The sequence below is a fragment of the Physeter macrocephalus genome, chromosome 3 (genome assembly GCF_002837175.3).
Source record: "Physeter macrocephalus isolate SW-GA chromosome 3, ASM283717v5, whole genome shotgun sequence".
In the NCBI taxonomy this organism is placed as follows: domain Eukaryota; kingdom Metazoa; phylum Chordata; class Mammalia; order Artiodactyla; family Physeteridae; genus Physeter; species Physeter macrocephalus.
Genome location: NC_041216.1, coordinates 21,411,011 through 21,434,128, shown reverse-complemented (window position 1 = coordinate 21,434,128; position 23,118 = coordinate 21,411,011). Strand labels below are relative to the sequence as shown.

The 23,118-nt window shown below is 49.5% G+C and overlaps 1 protein-coding gene across 1 annotated transcript; it reads right to left on the bottom strand.

Annotated features, from left to right (window-relative positions):
- Positions 1-7,033: 7,033 nt before the first annotated feature.
- Positions 7,034-16,289, bottom strand: TMEM51 (transmembrane protein 51). The gene is made up of 3 exons (XM_028487817.2): positions 15,598-16,289; positions 10,291-10,830; positions 7,034-8,172 (listed from the first exon to the last, which is right to left on the bottom strand). The coding sequence occupies exons 2-3, from the start codon at positions 10,626-10,628 to the stop codon at positions 7,767-7,769; spliced, it is 744 nt and encodes a 247-aa protein (XP_028343618.1). The 5' UTR covers positions 10,629-10,830; positions 15,598-16,289; the 3' UTR covers positions 7,034-7,766.
- Between the last annotated feature and the right edge of the window lie 6,829 nt (positions 16,290-23,118).

Genomic DNA, 23,118 nt, shown 5'->3' with positions numbered 1-23,118 from the left:
GAGAGCAGGTTTCCTGACCACTACCCTCCTTCAGTTATTGGAGGATCTGAGCCTGATGTGCTGTGGCTCGCTGTCACGTACCATCCCATCTTCAGGCACTCTCGGACATCGCTTCCTAGGCCAGCTGCATTGCTACAAAGAAACCGGGGAGTGGCTTTCTCCTGTCGGCTCAGCGTGAAAGGTGCTTCTGCATGGTCTTGACGGTGCCTTGCGAACCACCACCCACACAGGTGGCAAGAACTTTGGAAAGCATCCACCCCTCTGCCGTGAGGCTGTCATGAGGGGGTGCAGGCTTCCCATCAGAGGCACATGCTTCCCTGTCGGGGAGTGGACACAGGGAGGTCTGAGCTGGAGGTTCCAGGCGCCTGTGCCTGGCTCATCCTGGACCCATGAACTTGGTTCTACCCCGCTGCCCACCACCACCGCTGTCAGGCGCTGGGCCATCTTAGTGGCTTGCCCTCACTGGTGATCTGCGATCTGAATGCCACAAAGCGAGAAAGCTGATGGACAACTTCATCAATGAGCTGTAGGACTTTGGACAACCCTCTGGGCCCGTTTCTCCCCCTGCAGAATATCAGATTTGGCTCCATCACCATTCCCTGCAGGGTGTTCTGTGAAAGCTGACCCTGGAAGATGCTCTGTGGGGAAAAAGAGTTTCTGTGGCCACATGGGTTTGGGAAATGAGACGTCATAGAGCATCTGTTTGGAGATTCATAATGCGCACAAACATTTGAGAGATTTTCTGGAATTCCCTGCACCCAGATATCCATGTGGCTCACTCGTCACTCTTCTGCAATGTTATTTCCCTCGGAGACGTTTCCTGATCACCCAGATCTGTGATCCCTTCTCATCTATCCTTTACCCTGCCTCATTTTTCTTCACAGCACTTCTCATTTTCTGACATTGCATCATATTTTTATTTATTGGTTTATTTTATGTCCCCCCTCCACCCAAGATGTGCCCTCTGTGTCTTCAGGACTTGATCCATTTGTTTGCAGATTATCCCTAGCATGTGGCACATAGCAGGTGCTCAATAAAAATGTGTTGAATGAATAGACTTTGTTCAACTTGGAGGTTCCCAAATGTAGCTAATCAGGGACGTTTTCCCATTAAAATCCTGGGAAATGTGCTTGGGGAATCACCAGGAAGAGGGTGGCTAAAATCCTGATGGCCGTGGTTCCTAGTACCAGCCACTTAGTTCTGAATACACAGACAACTCGGCGTTAGACTGAAAACAAACAAAACGGATGCCATGAGAGTTGCCGTCACGTGCCTTGAGGAACCAAGCCTTGTGCAAGGCTGACCCCAGGGTTGCCTCAACTGGTCTTACCTACGTGGCCCTGCTGCAGTTTTCCTGGAGATGGCTTTATGTGAAGATTCCTTGCAAACTATTGGTGGCGCCTGGTGAACTTTCCCAAAACACGTTTTCAGAAATGAGTGTGAGGCTCACACTTGGAGAAGAGCTTGAATCTTCAAGTTCTCCATCAGGAGACTGTGGTCTAGTCACAGCCACCACGTGGCAACTCCCCCCCCACCCCCCGCCTCCACTCTGTGTCAGGTGTAGCTTTGGCACTTTGCCTGTGGTTTCCTCAGGTGCTCAGAATTAGGAAACTCCAGTTTGCTGGTGTAGAGAGGAAGGGTCAGAGGGATCCAATTATTTGCCCACGATCATCCTTCTAGGAAGCAGCCATGCTTGGATTAAAACAAAGCCCTCCCCAATCGAAAGCCCATCTCTCGCCCTCTGCGCTTGCATACAGAACAGGGGCTGTCCTTTTGTGCCTCCACACTTAAATACTCAGCACAATTTGTTCTAGGAGCTAAATGAGCCTGGCCAGGGCCCTTAAGGCAACAAATGAGACCATTAATCCTCAGAAGGGCTCTTCGTGTACTGCCCTTTATGGCCTGTGGTTTGATCGATCCATCCATTTCCAGGGATAAAGCTGTGTCCCATTTTCAGTTTTGCTCCACAATTGCGGGTTTAGTTTAGCTTTCCCATCTCACACGTGTTCATCCAGAACCAAGGCATCTCAGGACATTTGGCATCAAGCAGCAGAAACCCACTGCAACTCGTTTAAGCACAAGATAGGACTTTATCGAAAGCAGCCCGGGGCATCCTACAGGACAGTGAGTGAGGCCAGGCTAAGGAGAACCCAGAACTATTTCTTTCTATGAAGGACTGTTTTCTCCGTGAACCTCTGCTTCATGAGTCTCCTCTTGCAGACCAGCTTTCTCTGTGCACGTGGCTCCCTGGTGGCTTTCAAGTTTATTATATCCAGTGCAAGCAGCCAGTCCGAAATGACCATGGTCATTGTCACCCAAGGCCATGGGACCCACTTTGGGAGGCACTGTCCAAGCAAGGACCCTTCCCATGGCGAGCAGGGCTTCATGCTTTATCCCCGGAACCCAGAACAGTACCCCGGCATATATCCGTGGAGCTCAATACTTATCTGTGGGTGGATGCAGCTGACTTAGCCGCACACACACACCAGGCAGTGCTCTGCGCTGCGGTCACAGTTGTACTCCAACACGGCCTTTTACCTCAAGCATCTGCCCGTGGCTCCCCTTTTCAGAACTGTAACTGGTCTGAGAAAAGTGAAAATCAAAACTGAGACCAGGTGGAGTATCCACTGGGGGCCCAGCGCTGCCTGATATGATGCAAAGGCAGGGCCCGCCTTCAAGGACGTGGGCTAAATTTAGGATCCGAGCTTAAAAGGGGAATTTATTGGGGGGACACAGCATTTCTTGTGGAACGCAGGGGCAGAAGTACAGCTGGACTTTCCAAGGGATCAGGACCAAAGACCAGAAAGTCATCAGGAGACAGCTACGTCTGAGGTCTCATCTTCATGTCTGCCTCTTTCAGCAGTCAGCTTCTCTCTGTGCTGAGGAACGTCCCCTGCTTCACTCACCTGTGGCCCCCTAATCCCTGATAACCACATGGCCCAACCCAGGACCTGGGAGAGATGAGCCTAGCCCAGCCCAGCTTCTGATTGGTTCTCCTGGGTCAGGTGAACACATACCTATCAGCTGCTGTGACTTGAGAGGGCGGAGGTCACATGGCACCAACATGGCTGCTGAGATTCCTCCTTTTGGGTGGGGTGGGAGTGCTGGGAGGCAATTTTCTTTGCTCTTTCATAGCTCTGGGTCCAGTTAGGGCCCAAGCACAGGTGGGTGGCTTTTGATTTTTCTCCCCTGTCTCTGCCTTTCTTATATTTACCCTAAGGACAAAAACACGGTGGAGAGGAAAGGAAGGGCCAGGGTCTTTCTTCTGGTTTTTACCTTTTTAGCTTTTTTTGTAGTCAAAAGATAGAGAGCTCTGATAAGTCTGAACCAGTGAGCAAGCAGGACGAGTGTGCCTTCGGGAATTGTGAGGTGAAAGGGACCTCCTGCTTCGGTTTCAATTTACTCTTGCAGGTAACTTCCTTGTCTTCCTAGGCACTATTCAGGGCTCCAGCCTATTGCTCCCATTCCCAGCTAACATTCTCCCTGCCTTCCTTTTAGACGGAGGCGCATCCATGCTCCATAGTTTACGTACCAAACATCCATGAGCTATTCTCTGAACAACGTGAATAATTTTCTACTTGATTGTTTCCACACATACAAAACAACTAAGGTCCTTCGTGCAATTTCCACAGCACTCCTGCCTTATAGGAAGAGTCCAGAAGTGTTTTCAGATCAAAGTGGGGGCTGGTCTCTAATAAGTTGAAGATTGAGCCCCGTGTTGGTCTGCTAAACATAGTAGTGAATTCCCACAAGCTTAGTGGCCTAAAACAACAAACGCATTCTCTCATGGGTCTGGGGGTTGGAAGCCCCAAATCAGCATCGGCTGGGCTGCAATCAAGGTTTTTCAGATGGACCAAACTCCCTTGGATGCTCTAGGGAGGAGTCCATTCCTTGCCTCTTCCAGCTCTGGTGGCTGCTGGCATCCCTTTTTTTTTTTTTTTTTTTTTTTTTTTTGCTCTCTCCTCACTCCCTGGCGCTCTCTCGCTCTAGCTCTCTCTCTTGCTCGCTCGCTCTCGCTCTCACCCTAGCTCCCACGTAGGGAAAAACAGTAATTTATATGTGCATTTTCCTGTTGATGGACATTTAAATTGTTTTCAATTTTCAATATGATTTCTTTTAAAAAAAATTTTATATACTTTGTGAAGGTTACTTTACATTTACAGTTATTACAAAATATCGGCTATATTCCCTGTGTTGTACCATACATCCTTGAGCCTATTGTAGACCCAGTAGTTTATATCTCTCACTTCCCCACCCCTGTATCGGCCCCTCCTCCCCCGCCACGCTGGCAACCATTAGTTTGTTCTCTATATCTGTGACTCTCCTTCTTTTTTGTTATATTCAGTAGTTTGTTGTACTTTTTAGATTCCATATATAGGGGATATCCTACAGTATTTGTTTTTGTTTGACTTATTTCACTTACCACAATGCCCTCCAAGTCCATCCGTGTTGCTGCAAATGGCAAAATTTTGCTCTTTTTTAAGGCTGAGTAGTATATGCCATTGGTTATATGCACATCTTCTTTATCCATTCATCTCTTGATGACGCTTAGGTTGCTTCCATATCTTGGTAATTGTAAATAACGATGCTCCGAACATTGGGGTGCACGTATCTTTTCAAAGACATGTTTTTGAAAACACGTGTTTTTGTTTTTTTCGGATTTATACCCAGGAGTGGAGTTGCGAGATCATATGGTAGTTCTATTTTTAGTTTTTTGAGAACCCTCCATACTGTTTTCCACAGTGGCTGTGCCAGTTTACATTCCTACCAACAGTGTGCCAGGGTTCCCTTTTCTCTAAAAACTGTAAATTTTCTTCCTAGGGGGGATTGAGATGATAGTTCAATAATAACATAAGACCAGGTGAAGTCTAAAGAAATTTTAGAAAACCTGGATAAAGTAAGAAAACATCTGTTTGCTGGCATCTGAATGTTAGAGAGACACCGAGACATGTGGGCCAAGTTCTGGAGAGAAGGGAAACACAGGCGCAAGCTTGACATTTGGTGCAGCTTTTCTCCTTGGGGCATTTGCTGATTCAAATCTTACAGCCTAGGAGCTGAAAAGCCAAGGAGTTCAAAAGACTCTAACCGCAGAAGCTGCTGGCATCCCTTGACTTGTAGGTGCATCACTCTAGGCCTGCCTCTGTGGTCACTGCCTCCGCCTCTTCTATGTATATAATCTCCTCCTGTCTCTCACTTATAAGTACGCTTACAGATGGCATTTAGGGCGAGGATAGTCTCAACTCAAAATCCTTACTCATATCCGCAAAACTTTACCTTGTAAGGTAACATTCTCAGGTTCCAGGGACTAGAGACTGAGATCTTTGGGACCACCAGTCAGCCCACTGCAAGCCCTAAACTTCTTTCTCTCCTGAGGAAGGTCTAGGCTGGGCAGACACCCCGACAGACATCTACCAGAGGCCAGATCGAGAGCCCTTTTAGAAGGTAATTTCTCAGCTCATTTGGAACCTTGCTACTGCCCTTTCCTTTTTCCTCCTGTTTGTCCTCATCAGGGGGAAGCATTAAGAGTAAATGAGGGGCTTCCCTGGTGGCTCGATGGTTAAGAATCCGCCTGCCAATGCAGGGGACACGGGTTCGAGCCCTGGTCCGGGAAGATCCCACATGCTGTGGAGCAACTAAGCCCGTGCGCCACAGCTACTGAGCCCGCGTGCCACAACTACTGAAGCCCGCGCACCCAGAGCCCGAGCTCCTCAGCAAGAGAAGCCACTGCAACGACAAGCCTGTGCACTGCGACGAAGAGTAGCCCCCGCTCGCCGCAGCTAGAGAAAGTCTGCGTGCAGCAACGAAGACCCAACGCAGTCAAAAATAAATAAGTAAATAAAATAAATTTAAAAAAATTTATTTAAAAAAGGAGTAAATGAGTAGCAAGTCCAGCCCAGAGATACATGGAGAGGCACAGGCTGGCTCAGGGGTGGGCTGGGACCAGACCAGGCCTCCGGGTATCCCAGGCCACCGAGCAGTTACCCGGTGCTCCAGTATTGCAGCTCCCTTTTTATAGATGGATTTACATAAGGAAATGAAAGCTTGGAATTTAGGCACGGTTGCCAATTCTGATATAACAAGGTGCTTGACTTCCTAATTGCCGCTCCTTCTCTCCCACAGGAGCTTTTAGGAAACATCAGGGCCTGTGAATGTGCTCTTCTAACCACCCTCCTAGCTACACAGACCCCCAGCAGCCCACTCCACGCTTGCCAGGACCAGGAAGGGAACTTTTTTTTTTCTGGGCCGTGCCGCATGGCATGTGGAACTTCCCCGACCGGGGACTGAACCCGAGCCCCCCGGCACTGGAAGCGCAGGGTCTTAACCACTGGACCACCAGGGAAGCCCCAGGAAGGGAACTTTGGACTCAGATTTGTCTTCCCAGACTCCCACTCCACAGTCAAGACCCTGACCCCAGACGTCCCTGGTCCTCTCCAGCCCAGCCTCAGCAGTCTGCCATCCCCTGCGTGTTCTCGTTTGTTGAATTTCTCTCCCGGGCTCCGCAGGTAGGCATTCTGCCCTCTCCACGAGGACACGCTCACTCTGCAATCATACAGCCCATCTGGGCCAGTTCTCAGGAGAAGAGCTGTCATAGGATGTTTAGACAGGTAGAGAGCTGCTGTCTAGATACCCAGAACTTTCTGTTGGGCCTGTGGGTTGACTGGGACAGTCTCAGCTCTTGGGAAGCACAGGTCCTCATTCAAAGTCTGAAAAAGCCCTTTCCGCTGAGTGGCACGCTAGAGTGTTTAAGAACTCAGGCTCTGGAGGCCTAGGTTCAAATCCCAGCTCTCTCATTTCCTAGCGGTGGGACATGGGGCCCTTTAATTAACCTGATTCTTCGTGAACTAACCCACAGGAAGTAATACCTGGCTTGGGTACAGTTGAAAATGGGATAAATATGTGAGGTGCTTAGCACAGCGCCTGGCATATACTAAGTGTTCAGGATATGTTAGCTAGTATTATTCTCATCAGTGAGATTTCTCCCTAAGCAAGTCAGTATTGGAAGAACTGCTAATGTAATTCAGCACCAAATGTGTGACATATAAAATATTTTATTACAAAAAGCTCAGTTGCAAGGCATTTTAGAAGGAACAGAGCATCCCAGACGGCTTTCCTTTTTCTGCCATTACACAGGAGAGACTAGCAAAGTCTACCAATTAAAACTAGGACCTTATGCATCCTCAGGCTTTGGGCCCTCAAAAGAACTGACGGCATCAGGGGCTCTGAGAACCCCACCTGGGTCTCACCCCAGGGTAATCACCCAGCCTCTCATTCGGCTTAATTCACAAAACGGGCCCGTGTCCTTTCTATAAAGCGGGTCATCTTTCCTACCCTCAGTTCAGGATACCGGGGAAAAAGCGAAGGCATAACTTGTTTTCTTTTGGAAACAAAACAGTCCTAGTGGAAGCAAAACAAAACCACAATCTAAACCAGCTGATAGGTATCCTTTCCTAATCGGAACAAGGAGTGTCATCGCTGGCGATTCAGAGTCGCGGAAGGACAAGGGGGAAGATGCCGGCGCCATCCCTTGATGGGGTCACAGCATCACGAGATCCGAAGCAGCAGCTCTTTCCGATGCGCCTACTATGTGAGGTCCTGGGGGCCGCAGAGTCGCTCCTGAATCCCAGAACCCCTCACCCCCCGGCCCCGTCCAAATTGCTAAGTACACACCTGGCCCCTCCCCTTCTCAACGGTGGCTGAGTGGCTTCATTCGGGATCTGTTGGCGTGGAGGTTGAGTGACAGGAGGGAACACGCCCGGGAGGGGTCGTCAGTCCGGGGGCCGGGAGTTGGGGGCCTTCTCTTGGACTTCATCATACTGTGGCGGGGGAGTCAGAGGCTCGATGGACGGAGGAGGCACATTTTTGTCTGGCAGGTTGATCCTAAAGTCTTTGAGGTGAAGCTTTTCGGATTTTATCCTTCGAACTTTCAGCGGCTTCAGGCGTTTGGCCAACTTGGAGTTCTGCCTGTCGGGGGGGTTCCCCGGGCCGGTCTCCACGTCAGCCCTGGTTGTGGTGGGGCTTGTCTCATCCAGCCCCGTCAAGGACTCGTAGGAAGGGAGAGAGATGCTCATCCTGGGGTTCTGGTCCGGTTCCCTCACTTCTGAGTAGTTTGTGCTCATTACTTCCTCATAGCTGGGGACATAGTACCTTGAGGAGGCCTCCTCCTCCTCTTGGCTGCAACACACCAAGCACAGACACGGGAGTGTTAGCCTGCGCTCAAGTCATTTAAAATCACAAACAGATGGACTCCAAATCCCATGTTGCCACTGGGACCACGTATGCCAGCCTTGTAAACAACAAATGTGCCCAAGAGGTAATAAGAGCTAACACTTCAACTGTTGGCTATGAGCCAGGCACTGTCCCAAGTACATATGAACCAATGTCATCTTCCTGATGACACTATGGGTTAGGTTCTATTAGTATACCCATTTTACAGATGGGGAAGTGGATACAGTGAGGTTAAGTGACTTGGTCATACCTTTAAGAAGTGGCAGGGCAGGAAATGAATGCCACAGTCTCAACTACTACACCATATCATCTGGGAGTTAACCTCCCTTGCCTTTCAGCCTCACACTTAATAGCATGCTGGGTGGGCTATCCCGATGCCCAGCTGGGCATCCTTTGACCAAAGACAACATAAACATGCATGAAACAGCTGCAAATTTGAAGCAAAATGGTTGTCCCTGGGTAGAGAAGGAATATCTGGAATATAAAATTTACATGTATCTCAAATTATTCTGTCATTTTGTCTTCCACGTTCACCATTAGACTCAAAGGATAGGTCAGATCCTCAGCCTTAGTCTCATTTGACTGTTGAAAGAGAAAACCGAAAGGTCAGGGCAGTTTTTATACATTTATAGGGAGTAATGCCAATAGCCATTTTCCAGCACCCTACACTTGAACCTGTATAGGGGATAATGGCCAACATCAGAAACCTCACTGTTTGCCTGGGCTTTCCTCTCATCTCCTTTAGGAATGAACTTGTGAGCTCATAGCCAGGGTGGGTAATGATGGGTGACTGATTTCCTTCTTTGTTCTTTTCTCTATTTCCCAAATTTTCTAGAATATGCCTGATTATCTTTTACTCTCAGAAAATCGGTTTAATTTTTCCAAAATAAAAACAACTCCCGCCCCACTATAAAGACATTCTTACTGGAAATTCAAACGAATTTTCTTCATTAGAAAAATCTAATGAAGAAGATAAAAACATCCGAAACTGTTCCACCCAGAGACAATCAATCACTGTTAACATTCTGTCGTATACCTTTCCAGATCTTTCTGTAATTCCATAGCCGCAACATTTGATGTGATGAAAACCTTTCCTAACATGCTGTGTTATATATCACCTCCTTTTCTCAATGTGGTGGATACGGACCCACATTAGCAAATATAGATCAGTGATGGCTGTGTGTAGAACTCCACTGAATGGGCATGTCATACTTCAGCTCGACTGATGGATATTTAGGTTGTCACCTGTCTTCGCTATTCTCAGCAATGCTCTGATAAACACGTGAGCACAAAACCCTTTGCACTTGTGTGATTGTCTCCCAAAGACAAGCTCTTAGGAAGAGAACTGATAGGTGCACACATCTTTAATATGGCCTCTTCCTGTGAACGCCCCTTCAGGAAGGTTATGTCAATCAACACTCTGATCAGCAACCTACTTCCCTACAAATCTCCAACCCCGGGGGCGGTCTATCTGGGCCAATATGAAAGCCAAGGCATTAGGGTGCCTTTTCCGGTTGTTTGCATTTCCTGACTAATGAGGTTGAACATCTACAGTGTGAATATCTATGAAATGCTTGTTTGTGTCCTCTGTCCATCTTCCTACTGATGTGTTCCTCTTTCATATTCATTTGTAAGGGCTCTTTTTCTACTAGGGATATCCACCTTTATCATATGTTCCCCAATTTACCACTCACCTTATAAATCTGTTCGTGGCATTTTGGGTCAAAGAGAACACTGCTTCCCAACCTTTTCAACTTAAAGCATAAACACACAGGACATTGGGGTAAATGGACAAGCTTCCAGCGTGCAGGCTCTGGCCACCCCGGGAGCCATGCGGATCCCCAGGAGGCGTCAAAATCTTGACACACCTGTAATCCATTCGAGCCACATTATTTGGGAGACTTTGGGATCGAAGGACAAAGTTAGCTGTAAAACGATAAACTGTTTTACAGAAGCGTTAGTGGGAGAAAGGCTCCTCGACTAAAATGTTCTCGTCATTGTTGAGCCCTGCGCGTGTGGGTGTGCACGTCCATCTCCCATCCGGGGCGGGCGGCCAGGCCTCACCTGTCTTCCTCGTGGGCCTGAGGCTCGACCCCCGGGTGCTGGATGTGCGCCAGCTCCTCACCGCGCCGCTGCTTCCTCTTGTCACGGATACTCAGGCAGATGGAGAGAAGCAACAGCGTCACCCCGGCCCCGACCAGCACATAGGCTACAGAGAAGGTCTTGCTCTTGAGAATGCTGCTCCCTATCTCCGTCTTGTTCCCCTGAGCGGTTGGCTTCTCGGTAGCGCTGAACCCGGGGACCAGGTTCCACATGGCCATGATGACCCCAAGGACCAGCATCCCCAGGCCAATGGCAGTCAGCGCGTAGTGCGAGCCGTTGGCCTTGGACTGGGCCATCATGCCAGCGGGAGCGGGGCAAGGCCCGGGTTCAAAGAGAGAAAATAAATAAATAAAAAACAGCAGCACCGGCAGCACCAAAAACCCCTTAAACGCCTTGCGCTAAATCCCTAGCGCCACGCTGAAAAAACAGCAGCCAGACTCTCAAGGGATGGTGTCAAGCAAATGTGAGGCATCCCGCGTGGACAGCCGCGGCTGGGGGGGTCTGTAAGGGAAGCAGAGAGAGGAGAGAGGAAAATCAGTTCTGATTCCAAGTGGCCTGGTGAACACAGCGGCTGTGCTCCTGAAGGCGGCGAGAAGCAGGACTGAGCCACAGGCTCTTGCTGGGCTCGCCTCTGATGCATTCCAGAGGTCTTACGGGCTCCTGTTCCTCCTGTGGTCCGCCTACCCCCCACCCGAAAAGGCAACGCGAGACCTTTCCCTGCAAGAGGCCGGAAAGGTCAGAGCTGCAGGTTCAAACACTTCGTGGGATTTAACGAGGTGCGATAAAGTCTCACCTCTTCCCGGGTATGGCGAGGAGAGTGAAGGGTGGCATGCCTGAGCCATGATCAAGGGTTGTGACAGGATCGCCTGGCTGACCGGCATCGGTCAATGATACGACCCGGTCCAACAGCCGACTGCGGACCCGCACCACCCTCAGGGGCTCCCTGTTTCCTGCAGCACAAAATCCAGGCTCTTGAGAATGATGCTCGTGGCCGGCTCAACCTGGCCCTGCCTCTCCCTTCCCTGCCCTCCTTCGCAAAGCCCCGCCAGCATTTCTGCCCTGCTCTGATCGCCGGGGCTCAGCTGTCCTTGTGTGTGTCCCGCAAGCCACCAGCAACTACCGTGGCAAGTCTCTCGCTTTCCGTGACCACATCTTTTTCACTCTGCTCCTGGGACATAACAGGGCCCCCCCCCCGCCAAATGTCTGCTGAATCAAACGAATGAAATGAACGGAGGCCAGATGAAGCTGGCCTGCAAGACACACTTCTTTTCAGCCACACGGAGTTTTGCTTTTCTTAAAGGGGCAGAAGTCTGCACATCCTTCCTCTTAGCTGCTGTGCCCAGCTGGATGAGAAACCCTCTCCCGTGAAGCAGCTCAGAGACCTTGTGCTAAAGGCAGCGGTCAGCCGTCCTGGGAGTCCGTAACCATTTGCTGGCTGCGAGAGGGAGCCAGATAAGGCAGTGATTTGAAGAGTTGAGTGTAGAACACTTTCAGGGGGCGGGGGGACCAGCGAGCAAGGCTCCTGGCTAATGACTCCTCAACTACGTTATTCCTGCCTAAGCAACTTCTGCAGAACGGTAAAACTTTACAGCTGTTTCGATGGGCAAGGTCCTGTTTGCCATTCTGCATTCTTTCCGCTCCCTGCGAAAGGACGGCTAACCAGGCCACGTGAAAGCTGATGCTGCTGAGATATTTTCTCATCAAGCACTGGGCTCCATCTGAAACTGGCCACTTTGTTCAAAAATACTCTAAAAATAATTGGGATAACATCCTCTATCGGCTTGAAGTCAGTTCCTTCTCTCTCTTTTTTTTTTTTTTCCACTCAACAAATATTTCTTGTGCATCTGCTAAGCAGTGTTAGGTGCTGGAGAAACACTGGTGAGCAAGTTAAGGATTAGGGGGGCTTCCAGGTCAGCAGGAAAACAGTCTACAGGGAATAACAAAGTGGGAAGAAAGTACAGGAACTGTGGCACTAGGCAGCTGGGTGTCTTAAGTCAGGCTGGAGGGCATATGGAAAGTCTCTGTGAGAGAAGCCCCACTTCACATAATAGGATCTGCATCTGCCCCTGAATGCATTGGGCAGGTGTGTACATACATGCACACCCATGCATGCGTGCTGGTATATGACCATGCACATGTACGCATACAGAGCACTGAACAGGGAGCCCTGACTCCATCCTTTTTTTTTTTTTTTTTTTTTTGCGGTACGCGGGCCTCTCACCGCTGTGGCCTCTCCCGTTGCGGAGCACAGGCTCCGGACGCGCAGGCTCAGCGGCCGCGGCTCACGGGCCCAGCCGCTCCGCGGCACGTGGGATCCTCCCGGACCGGGGCACGAACCCACGTCCCCTGCATCGGCAGGCGGACTCTCAACCACTGCGCCACCAGGGAAGCCCTAGATTATATTTTTTTCCTTAGATAAATGCCTAGAAGTAGAACAAATGGGTCACGTATGTTTAACTTTAAAAAAAAAAACAGCTTTACTGAGTACAATATATGTATCATAAAATTCACTTTTTTTTTTTTTTTTTTTTTTTGCGGTACGCGGGCCTCTTACTGCTGTGGCCTCTCCCGTTGCGGAGCACAGGCTCAGCGGCCATGGCTCACGGGCCCAGCCGCTCCGCGGCACGTGGGATCTTCCCAGACCGGGGCACGAACCCACGTCCCCTGCATCGGCAGGCGGACTCTCAACCACTGCACCACCAGGGAAGCCCCCTGACTCCATCCTTACTGATTCTCCCCCAGGGCTGGTTGGGGCCACGGGTGGTGAGAGGGGCAGCTCTGGCCTTTGTAGGCGCCTCTGCCCTTCATCCTGGGATTTCCTTGCCCACATCTTGTTAAGCAACTGTCCATTCCTGCTGGAGACATTTGCAGCGAGACCAGCTGGGAACAGTGTACGGTACACACAAGGCTGTGTGTTTCTCACATCACTCACAGCCAGCGAAGGGAAGGAGGAGGGGTATGGCAGCCCTAGGAATGCATCTGTCCTGCCAAATGGATTGGAGACAAGGCCAGACTTGGAGGGCTCCGTGGTGGAGAGGTGCAGCCCGAGCCTCGTGCTGGAAGCAGGAGAGATGAAGAAACCATTTACTGAGCACCTGCTCAGGGCCGGACAGGCAGGCTTCGTTCCCAGGAGGCTGACAGCCTGTTTATTAAACCAGTGATGGGGCCATGTTATCTCCCCCTGCTTCCTCTTCTCATTAATTCTCAGTTCAAGCTTTGCCTTATGCTGTCACGTGAGTAAAACAGGTCCCCGATGAGAGACACGGGCAGAGATGAACATGTCAGAATTAACACATTTTTGGCCTGTTAAGTTGTCAATGACAGAAAACAGGCACTAATACTCAGTGTGGGTGAGGGTGTCGGGGTGGGCAATTTCATACAATTTTTCTGGATGGCAAGTTTTGGCATTTGTGGATCAAACGTTTCAAAAATGTTTATACCCTTAGGTTCCATTTAACTCCCACTTCTAAGAATTATGCACAGGGCAAGGATATTCAGCATAGCTTTATAGTAGCGAGAAACTAGAAACTACTTAAATAGCCAATAATCTGGATTTGGTTAAATAAAATATGGTACACGCACTTATTCAATTATGGTCTCAAAGCAGCTAATGATACATTTTAAAGTCAAACAAGAGTATGTTCCGTGTGATTCTAATTTTAATAAAACTCCATACATGGGTCTGTATATATGACTATACAGGGGAAAGGGCTGAACGATCCTACTTATGTTAAAATTAAAAAGAGACAATATATTTTCCTGTATGCAAACATGTATGTAAGATCCCAGAAAAGGGGCACATTCCAAACTTGTGCCAAAGATTGCTTCTGGGGATGGAGGGGGCTTGGGAAGTGTAACTTTTACTCTATTTCTGTATTTTGAATTTTCTACAATCAGAATGTGTTGTCACAAGGCAACATAGCTCGGTAGTTAAGTGTGAGCTTTGGAACGAGGCTGCCTGGACTCTGATCCTCACTTTGTACCTTCCCAGATGAGTGACCTTGGACAAGTTACTTAACCTCTCTGTGCCTCAGTTTCCACAACTGTAAGATGGAGATAAAAGCTCTCTAGGACGCACCTCATAGGGGAGTTATGATAAATAAAAAAGTAAATGGACCTAAGTACCTAGAATAGTATGTGACCAGCACACGGTAAATTCTTACAGAAAGGTTTGTTATTTAATATTATTTAAAGCCTGCATTCTCAATGGGGTGAGATCACCCACAAGGGGGAAACAATTTTGGCTCTTGGGGATGGTGCAAAATAATCTTACCTGTTACTATAGTTTGTGGTCCTCCAGATACCCAGCATGTTGGCAGCATTAAAATTTCATGGGGCAGGGGTTGGGAGAGCATTACAAAAAGAAGGTCTGGGCTTCCCTGGTGGCGCAGTGGTTGAGAGTTCATCTGCCGATGCAGGGGACACGGGTTCGTGCCCCGGTCCGGGAAGATCCCACAGGCTGCGGAGTGGCTACGCCCGTGAGCCATGGCCGCTGAGCCTGTGCGTCCGGAGCCTGTGCTCCGCAACCGGATAGGCCACAACAGTGAGAGGCCCGCGTACCAGAAAAAAAAAAAAAAAAGAAGGTCTAAAAAGACTTCTCGGGGAAGGAACCATAGTCGGGGAAGAAAAGGTTGAGAGACACCAGTGAATGTATTATATTAAATTTCAAAACACTCAAATTATATAAACCATGATGTTTACAGTTATTTTCTCTGTGTGCTGGGATTAGAATGATTTTTATTTTCTCTTTCTTTCTGGGAGGATAAGAATCGGAAAACACAGAAATGTGTTGCTTTTCAAATAAGAAAATGAAATAAAGGTGTTTTTTGTGGGGGTTCATGGCAGGGTTATGTGTCCAATGGTAGCTTAAAACTGTTCGTCGTTTCCACCCTCCCTCTGGAGACCAGGATCTGGACGGTTCACTGGGGGTGTGGAGACCCAGTTCCCCGAGGTGCAGCTGGCAGCTATTTATCTTGTTTCTGGCTTGTTGACCCACGTTATATTTAGCATGGTGTTCTTTCCCTTCCAAAAATAATGGAAAGAAGCTAATTTTGTGCTTAGAGGATTTGGACCACATAGTTTCCAAGAGGTCCCTAAAACAGAGGAGCCTTGGTGAACAGCCTGGGGTCCCAGCTCAGCCGGACTCACCTCTGGACCCAGGAGTTGGATCCATCATGGCTCAGGTTCAAGGCAGCCCTAAGGGATAAGTGAGTGATCCTGTATCTGGATTTTCAAGAAAACGGTGAATCAGTTAGGAGAGGCACCTACCTGTTGTTACCTAGGGAGCCTCCAGGCAAGCCTGACAACAACTCTTCATGCTAAAATCTTGAGTTAAGGATCCACCTGTAAAAAACCAGAAATGCAGCTTTCTAAGTAGGCTGTGAGCATGTCAATTTGAGGTACTCCTGGGGGAGGCACGTGTTTGCTTTTTGGAGGGAAGGTACATGCAAAAAAAATTCAAGATTCTGTACCAAGAGTGGGGCTGCAGAAGGATGATGATATGGCAGCTACACTGACAAAATCTTTCCATGGTTTTCTCCATCTTACACAAGTGCTCCTGAGAGTAAAAGGAGGAGAAACACTCCCCAGGTCATTTTATGAGGAATCTGTAATCTTGACCCCAAAAGCGACAAGGCAGGAGAGGAAAATGATAGGTCAATTTGATCTGCTAGCACAGAAACAAAAATCCTACACAAAATATCAGCTAATGGAATCCAACATTTTTTAAAAAGGTTTACTCCAAGAATGTAGAGTTGATTCAACATTAGAAAATCGAATAATGTCATGTCCCAGGAGAAAGGATAAACCACGACAGCAGCTGACTATGCAGTTATAGTCTAGCGGAGTACTACGCAGCAGAGAAAATGAATAAACTGCAGCTACATACACCAGCGTGGCCCATCCTGACACATGTGAGGTTGAACAGGAAAGCAAATTGCAGAAGAACACACACAGCATGATGCTATAATATTTATATGAAGTTCAAAACCAGGCAATGTATTGCTTTATCTTTGTAATTATTAGGAAGAAAGGCAAAATTATAAACTAAAATTTAGGATAACAGGGGCTTCCCTGGTGGCGCAGTGGTTGAGAATCTGCCTGCCGATGCAGGGGACGTGGGCTCGTGCCCCGGTCTGGGAAGATCCCACATGCCGCGGAGCGGCTGGGCCCGTGAGCCATGGCCACTGAGTCTGCGCGTCCGGAGCCTGTGCTCTGCAATGGGAGGGGCCCCAGCAGTGAGAGGCCCGCGTACCACAAAAAAAAAAAGAAAAAAAATTTAGGATAACAGTTATCTCCCTGGAGGAGTGAGAAATGGTGTTGGGGAGGAATAGTGAAGGCTACAAGGATGTTTATTAAATTATTTCTTAAACGTCACATATATCTTATATATACTCTTTTGACTGGCTGGAATATTTTGCAATAGGAGATTCTGAAAGTCTGTCAGTGTCTTTCCATAACTCTTAGCATAAAATCTGAACTCCTTTGCTGTGGCCTTCAAATCCCACCAGACTAACTGGGCTCCTGCCTCTCTCATATCTTATCTCTTGGCTCACCAACCCTCTGTGGCTTCCTGTCTGTTTCTAGTCACACTAAGCATATCCTGCCCCAGGGCCTTTGCACTTACTGTTCGTGATACCCAAAACTCTTCCACCTGTCTCTTTTGTTTGTCCACTTCTTTACTACTTCTGTCTCTCAGCTCAAATGCCACGTCCTCAGCAAGGATTTCCTTGACCACACTGTAAATAATGTCCCATCCCTCACCCAGCTACTCTCAAGCCCCATGCTTCGGTCCCTATGACATTCCTTCTCATGGATGGATGACATTAACTCAGTCTATGATCGTCTTGTTTTGCTTTCCTGTTGCTTCCTTGTCTCCCCCACTGGAGTGTAAACTCCCTGAAAGTAAGTTCTCGTCTGCCTTGTTCACCTCTGTATGCCCAGCACCCGGCATAGTGTGCCAAGACCATACCAGGTGCTTAATAACTATTTGTAGAATGAATGAATGACTATCTAGCAAGTTAAAAAGTTTAACTGATGTCCCATATCAATTAGGGGAAATGCCTAGTCCAAGGTTGGCACCGAGGAGGAGAGGATTAGATAGAGCTAATTTTCAGGATACCCAAATCTTGTGTCTGTATGCAAATGATTTGCCAGCAACATGGGAAAGGCACCCAGGTTAAATGTGACTTCCATTCTGACCCGAGATGGTGACTCTATCAGTATTCCCTGGTGGGGTTTGAGGTTTCAGCTGGTCCCTGGTCTTCCCAGCACGTAGGTAAGCACCCAGCGCTTTGTTCCTCCAACCTGGGCAGCTGCTGTCTTTATTCCCGTACATCTTTGACCAAGTAAAGCCAGAGCCAGGGATTTCCCTGGGGACAGGGGAGGTGCTGTGCCCTGGGGAGCGTAATCACAGCTCTGACATCTGCGTGCTCACCAGGCTGAGCTGGGGGGGGGCGGCGCGGGGTGTTGGGGGTGGTCATTATCACCAGTCCACACTTGGATTAGAGTCTCTCTATATAGACATGGAGACAATATGAAGATTAATGATTTAAATAAAATCAAACGATAGAAAACAGCACTGCTCTGGCTGAAACAGCACAGGGTTCCAAATGCTGATGGGCAAGCCTTCCCTTGCCCCGCTTCTCGCTGAATCCCAGCAATTCTCTGGAACACAGTTTAGAAACCTGGGCTCTGATCTAGACCCTCACGTGGCCTTTGAGCTCTGCCCTGTGGCCCCGGAAGGCACAGTTCCAGAAGCGTCCAGCCCGGCCAGCTTTAGGGGGAGGAGATCTCGGCAGTCGGAGGTGTCTGGCAGCCAACGGGCCCCCGTGACAAAGAGGCTCCTTGACCATTCTCCCCGAGCCCCAAACTCTTCCTGCCAAGCTGCATAATTGGGAAAGGGATCCCCAGCTCCATTAGCAGGAACCAGGCTGTGCTACATTCCCATCACAAAGGAAGAATTCAGTGGGGCCCTTTGGCCAAGTTTCAGCCCACAATCACTTTTGTCACCGAGTTCCAGTCCCAAGCCACAGCGAAGGGGTGGGAGCGGGAGGAAAGGCTCTGAGTCACCGCTGCCGCCGCCCCTGTCCCATCTGGGAGTTTCAGGCTACCTCCCCAAGAGCCAAGGTCAAAGGGTGTCGGGTTCCTATTCTTTTAGAACAGGTTCTTGTAGACTGTGAACTCAGGAAAAAACGAAAGGCACTGTGCAAATGAGTCCTAAAGGTAGAGGAGAGAGGAGGGCTGCCTGAGCCAGACAGCGCTGATGGGAAAAAGAAAAAGAAAGGATATTGAGTAAACTGCGAGGCAGAGTAACGATAATAATAGGAACGGTTCAAGAAGGAATCAGGCACCCTTTCTAAAGGCATCTAATCCTCACAGACACCCTTCAGAGATGATTAGCCCCACCATATCTGAGTCTCCGAGAGGTTAAGTAATTTGCCCTGGGTCACGCAGCTGTAAGCTGCAGATTCAAGTTTCACAATCACATCTAGCTGACTTGGAAGTCCACCTCCTTTCCCTTGCACCACACCAGCCCCTGCAAGGCCGAGTCCCTGTGGGCCACTCCCTGGGTGGGGCACGCAGGCCAGAAATGGGCAACGCACAGTTCACCCCTGGAGATACTTCATCACCAAAGCATGAGGGGTAACGTATGTGCATTTCTTTTAAAATGACTTTTTAGAGAATTTGTTTCCAACAATTCCTGGGTCCCTACTACTGTGTGCCAGGGGCTTTGGGGGATACACAGATGTGTGAGACTACCTTTACAGTCCAGCAGGAAGACAGGTGATTCTTTCTTATAGAAGGGAAGTCAATATCAGGTAAGAGGGAACGTGCGTTGGATGCCGACTCTGTGCCAGGCCCTCTGTTGAGCTCTTTCCATGCATAATCATTTAATAGTATTAGTTCTACCTAGGACACTGAGGTTCAGAGAGGCAAAGTAACTGGTCCAAGGTCACACAGCTAGGCAGGGGTAAGGTATGTCTGATTCTAAAGCCCATGCTTTGCACCACTAAGCACTAAAACGGGGTACGTAAAATGAGCCCACAGAGAGAGCGACCAATTCACTTTGAAGGGGGCAGGAAGGAGGAGGATAAAGCAGCAGCTTTGTAGGACCTGGAGGCATCTATGACCTTTCCTTGGGCAGAGTTTGGGGGCAGGAGGAGATAAGGTGTCCCGTGGGAAGGGTTCAGCCTGGGAAAGTGCACAGAGATGGGAGAGCAGACACCTCCCAGGATGCACCACTTCTTGCAGAGAAAAGAGGCAGCTTCCCCTCCGCAGTATAAGACATCAGTGAATTTTATAAGACCTGACGTCTCCAGTCTCCTTGCTAATCCATTAAGTGTTGGTGAAATTAAGGAAGCAAATTAAGGAAGGCAAATTCAAGTCTGAAGACTCCGGGAGCCATAACAGAAAGAGCAAGTTAACAAACCAGGTATCTTTTCTTCGGGAGCTTGACACGGTATCTTTCTCTAAGCAAGTGGCTGGCGTGTGACCCTACTTACAGGGCTGGCGCTGGGCACCCAATCTCGAGGGCTCCAGCCACACTCAACATTTCTCGGGAAATGTGACATCGCCATGTGTTCCCTGCCAGGATGGAGTCTGAGAGCTCCTGTCACCATCAAAGCGAGCCTGACACCTTGATCCTTCTCCAGGCTCTAGGGATGAGCCACCAATGGCCTCCCGCTCTGGTAAGCAGGGCCGAGTACAGGCTCTGACCACCCAACCCGGCCGCCCCGACCCCAGCCCCAGTCCACCGTCAGCAGCCGTGAAATATCTGCTCCTGCTTCCTGGACACTGACTGTGTGCCGGGCTCACGCTAAGTGCTCTGCACGGGTTAGCTCATTTTTTCTGCCCAGCAACCATATGAGGAGGTCCCCATCTTTGTCCATGTTATCACTTAATACACTGAGGCACAGAGAGGTTGAGAAACTTGCCCAGGTCTCACAGCTTAGCGGTGGTGGCCCTGAGCACAGTCTCCCCGCTCAGAACTTCCTCATCCTCGGAACGACAAAAAACCAGCCTTTCAGCCAAGCTTGATTAACTCAAATCAAGGCAGGGCAGCATCCCTGTTACTAAGGGCTGGCTCCACGGCCCCGCCACTGAGGCTACCCTCTGCGCACGAGGCTGAAGTTAAGCGAGATGTCACGGCCGACCTGTGACCAGGAGCACGGACGCCTGAGGCTCAGCTCCGAGTCTGGGGAGGCGGGAGGACCGGGGACCTGGTGGGGAGAGACCGGAGTGCAGAGCACATCTCACCTCGCTGCCCCCGGGTCAGGGCACTGGCTGCCGGCCAGGCCCGTGTGGACCTGGGCACCGTCTGGACACACCATTTGTCCTTGTGCAGCGGGCCGTTTTGGACACCAACTTGATTCGTTTGGTTTCTCCTTCTCAAGAGGCATTTTGCAGCACAAAGTACAGGAGGGCAGAGGGGAGAACTTCTAAAATCGGGGACTAAGGAGGTTGACTTCAAGGGTCAACTCCACTCACCATGTGGTGGGCTCCGGACCAGAGGCTGCGTCCGTATCTCAGCTCTGCTACTTAATTGTTACCTAGAAGGGTGAATTGTTACCTCTCTCAGCCTGTCACCTCATCTGTAAGCAGGAAATGATACTGGGATCTACCTCACTGGGCTGTTATGCGTTACGAGCTCCAAGTTTTGAGTTACAGGTACTTATTCATGCACTCAACGAACTATTCCCTGAGCGCCTACCACGTGCCAGGGCCCGTTCAAGTGCTGGGGACAGAGGAATGAATAAAACAGACAGAAGTTTTGTCTCGTAGAGCCCACAGACCAGCAGCCTAACAGAGAAAAGGCTATAGAATGTTGGCTGGTGATCCAAGCTAGAGGAAAGCTGTGATGCTGGGCTGGGCAGGAGGGAGAGCTGGCGGTGCCAATTTAAACTCCGGCGGTCAGGGGGACTCCTCTGGCAGTCCAGTGGTTAGGACTCTGCGCTTCCACTGCAGGGGGCATGGGTTCGATCCCTGGTCGGGGAACTAAGATCCCTCATGCTGCGTGGGTGGCCAAAACATAAAAAATAATAAAAATAAAATCTGGTGGTCAGGGAACACAGTCACTGGGTAAGGGATATCTGAGCAAAGACTGGAAGGAGGTGAGGGCTCCAAGGAAGCATGTGGGAGATCTGGGAGAAGGGCACTTCCCACAGAGGGACCCACAGAACGAAGGCCCTGAGGCAGGAGCCTGCCTGGCAGTTTCCAGGGACAGTAGAGATGATATATCGACAAGCGAAGGCATTAAGGGCCTTCTCCCAGTGCCAGGCAGAGAACGACTGCTCTAATGACACGTCAGCTGTCATTTACACACCTGTGGAGGCAGGTGAGGGGCCATCCACATTTAAAGAGGCCCAGAACGGGTGGGTCGCTAATTCAAGGCCGTTTAAGCTGGGGACAGAGAAGAACCCGGGGTCCACTTCAGGGCTATTTGTGACTCACCACCCTGTGTTTCTCAGAATTTGGGAAAAGGCATGTGGGAGGCTGAACAGTAGCCCTCAAAGATATGCAGATCTTAATCCCCAGAATTTGTGACTGTTACTTTATATGGCAAAAGGGACTTTCCAGATGTGATTACCTCAAGGGTCTTGAGGAGATTAGCTGGGATTATCCAGGTGGATCCAATTTAATTACAAGTGTCCTTATAAGGGGGAGGCAAAAAGTCAAAGGAGGAAGTAGGAGATGTGATGATGGTAGGAAGAGGCTGGCGTGATGAGAGGAGAGGTCCCGAGCCGAGGAAAGCAGGCGGCCTGGAGAGCTGGGAAAGGCAAGCACTCGGATTCTCCCCTAGAGGCTCCAGAAGGAGCCAGCCCCTCGGACACTGTGACTTTAGCCCACGAAACTGACTGCAAGAGAAGAAATCTGTGTTGTTTTCAGACCCCCAGTTCGGGGTAATTCCTTATAGTAGCCACAGGAAATGAAAACTGGCAGCATTCGTGTTTATACCTTTCTATGGGCACCTGCCAACACTTGGACTGTCTGGTTACCCAACAGTTAGTTTAATCAGGCACAGTTCCTTAGTCTTGATAAAACCAATCTCTTGGTGAATTTTGCACCCATTCCTTGTGGGACCAGGTTGAAGGGAAGCTGGGCAACCCAGCGTTCCTTGACCTGGTTTACAGGTTAATCCGAGATTTCACTCTCGAGCCAAGTCTGCACCTGTTCTAACTCTGCTGGGACAGCAACTGTGATAAAGGCTAGCACTCCCAGGCTTGTATCAGCAGGCTCTTCTAGTGGCTCAAAGCTACAGTTCCTAAACCCTGGGGACAAAACAAGGCGGGTGTCTATTTTATGTGGTCTTTATATGAGGGGCTTTAAACCAAAACCAGAGGTGTGTAGAGGAGAGACAGACTTTGCAGAACCAAAGCCCTCCCCGTTCCCAGGCCTTTATCAGACTGGCCCTGATTCTGGAGACTAGGACACAGCCTGAGAAAGTTTATCCTGCCCATATCTGGACATTTTCTTTTTTAGCTACAGCAAACGCTGCCTCCATAGAAGTGGTTCCCAAACCTTCTGCCAAGAGCCCTTTGGGAATACAGCTGAGCTGTCCAACACTCTCCCCACCCCCTCTTCTCCACTTTCCACCTGCAATTCCTACTTGAAGCATTTTAGCCAGAGCTGCTTTCTCCAGCCCCCTGGCCTCTGCCTGCTTCTGATTTTTAGGAAGTCACTTGTCACACTCAATTCTTTTTCCAATGGTTACATTTTGGAATTGTAGCAACACCCATGAACATTTCCTAAGCACTCACCAAGTGCCAGGCACTGTGCTGGGTGCTTTCC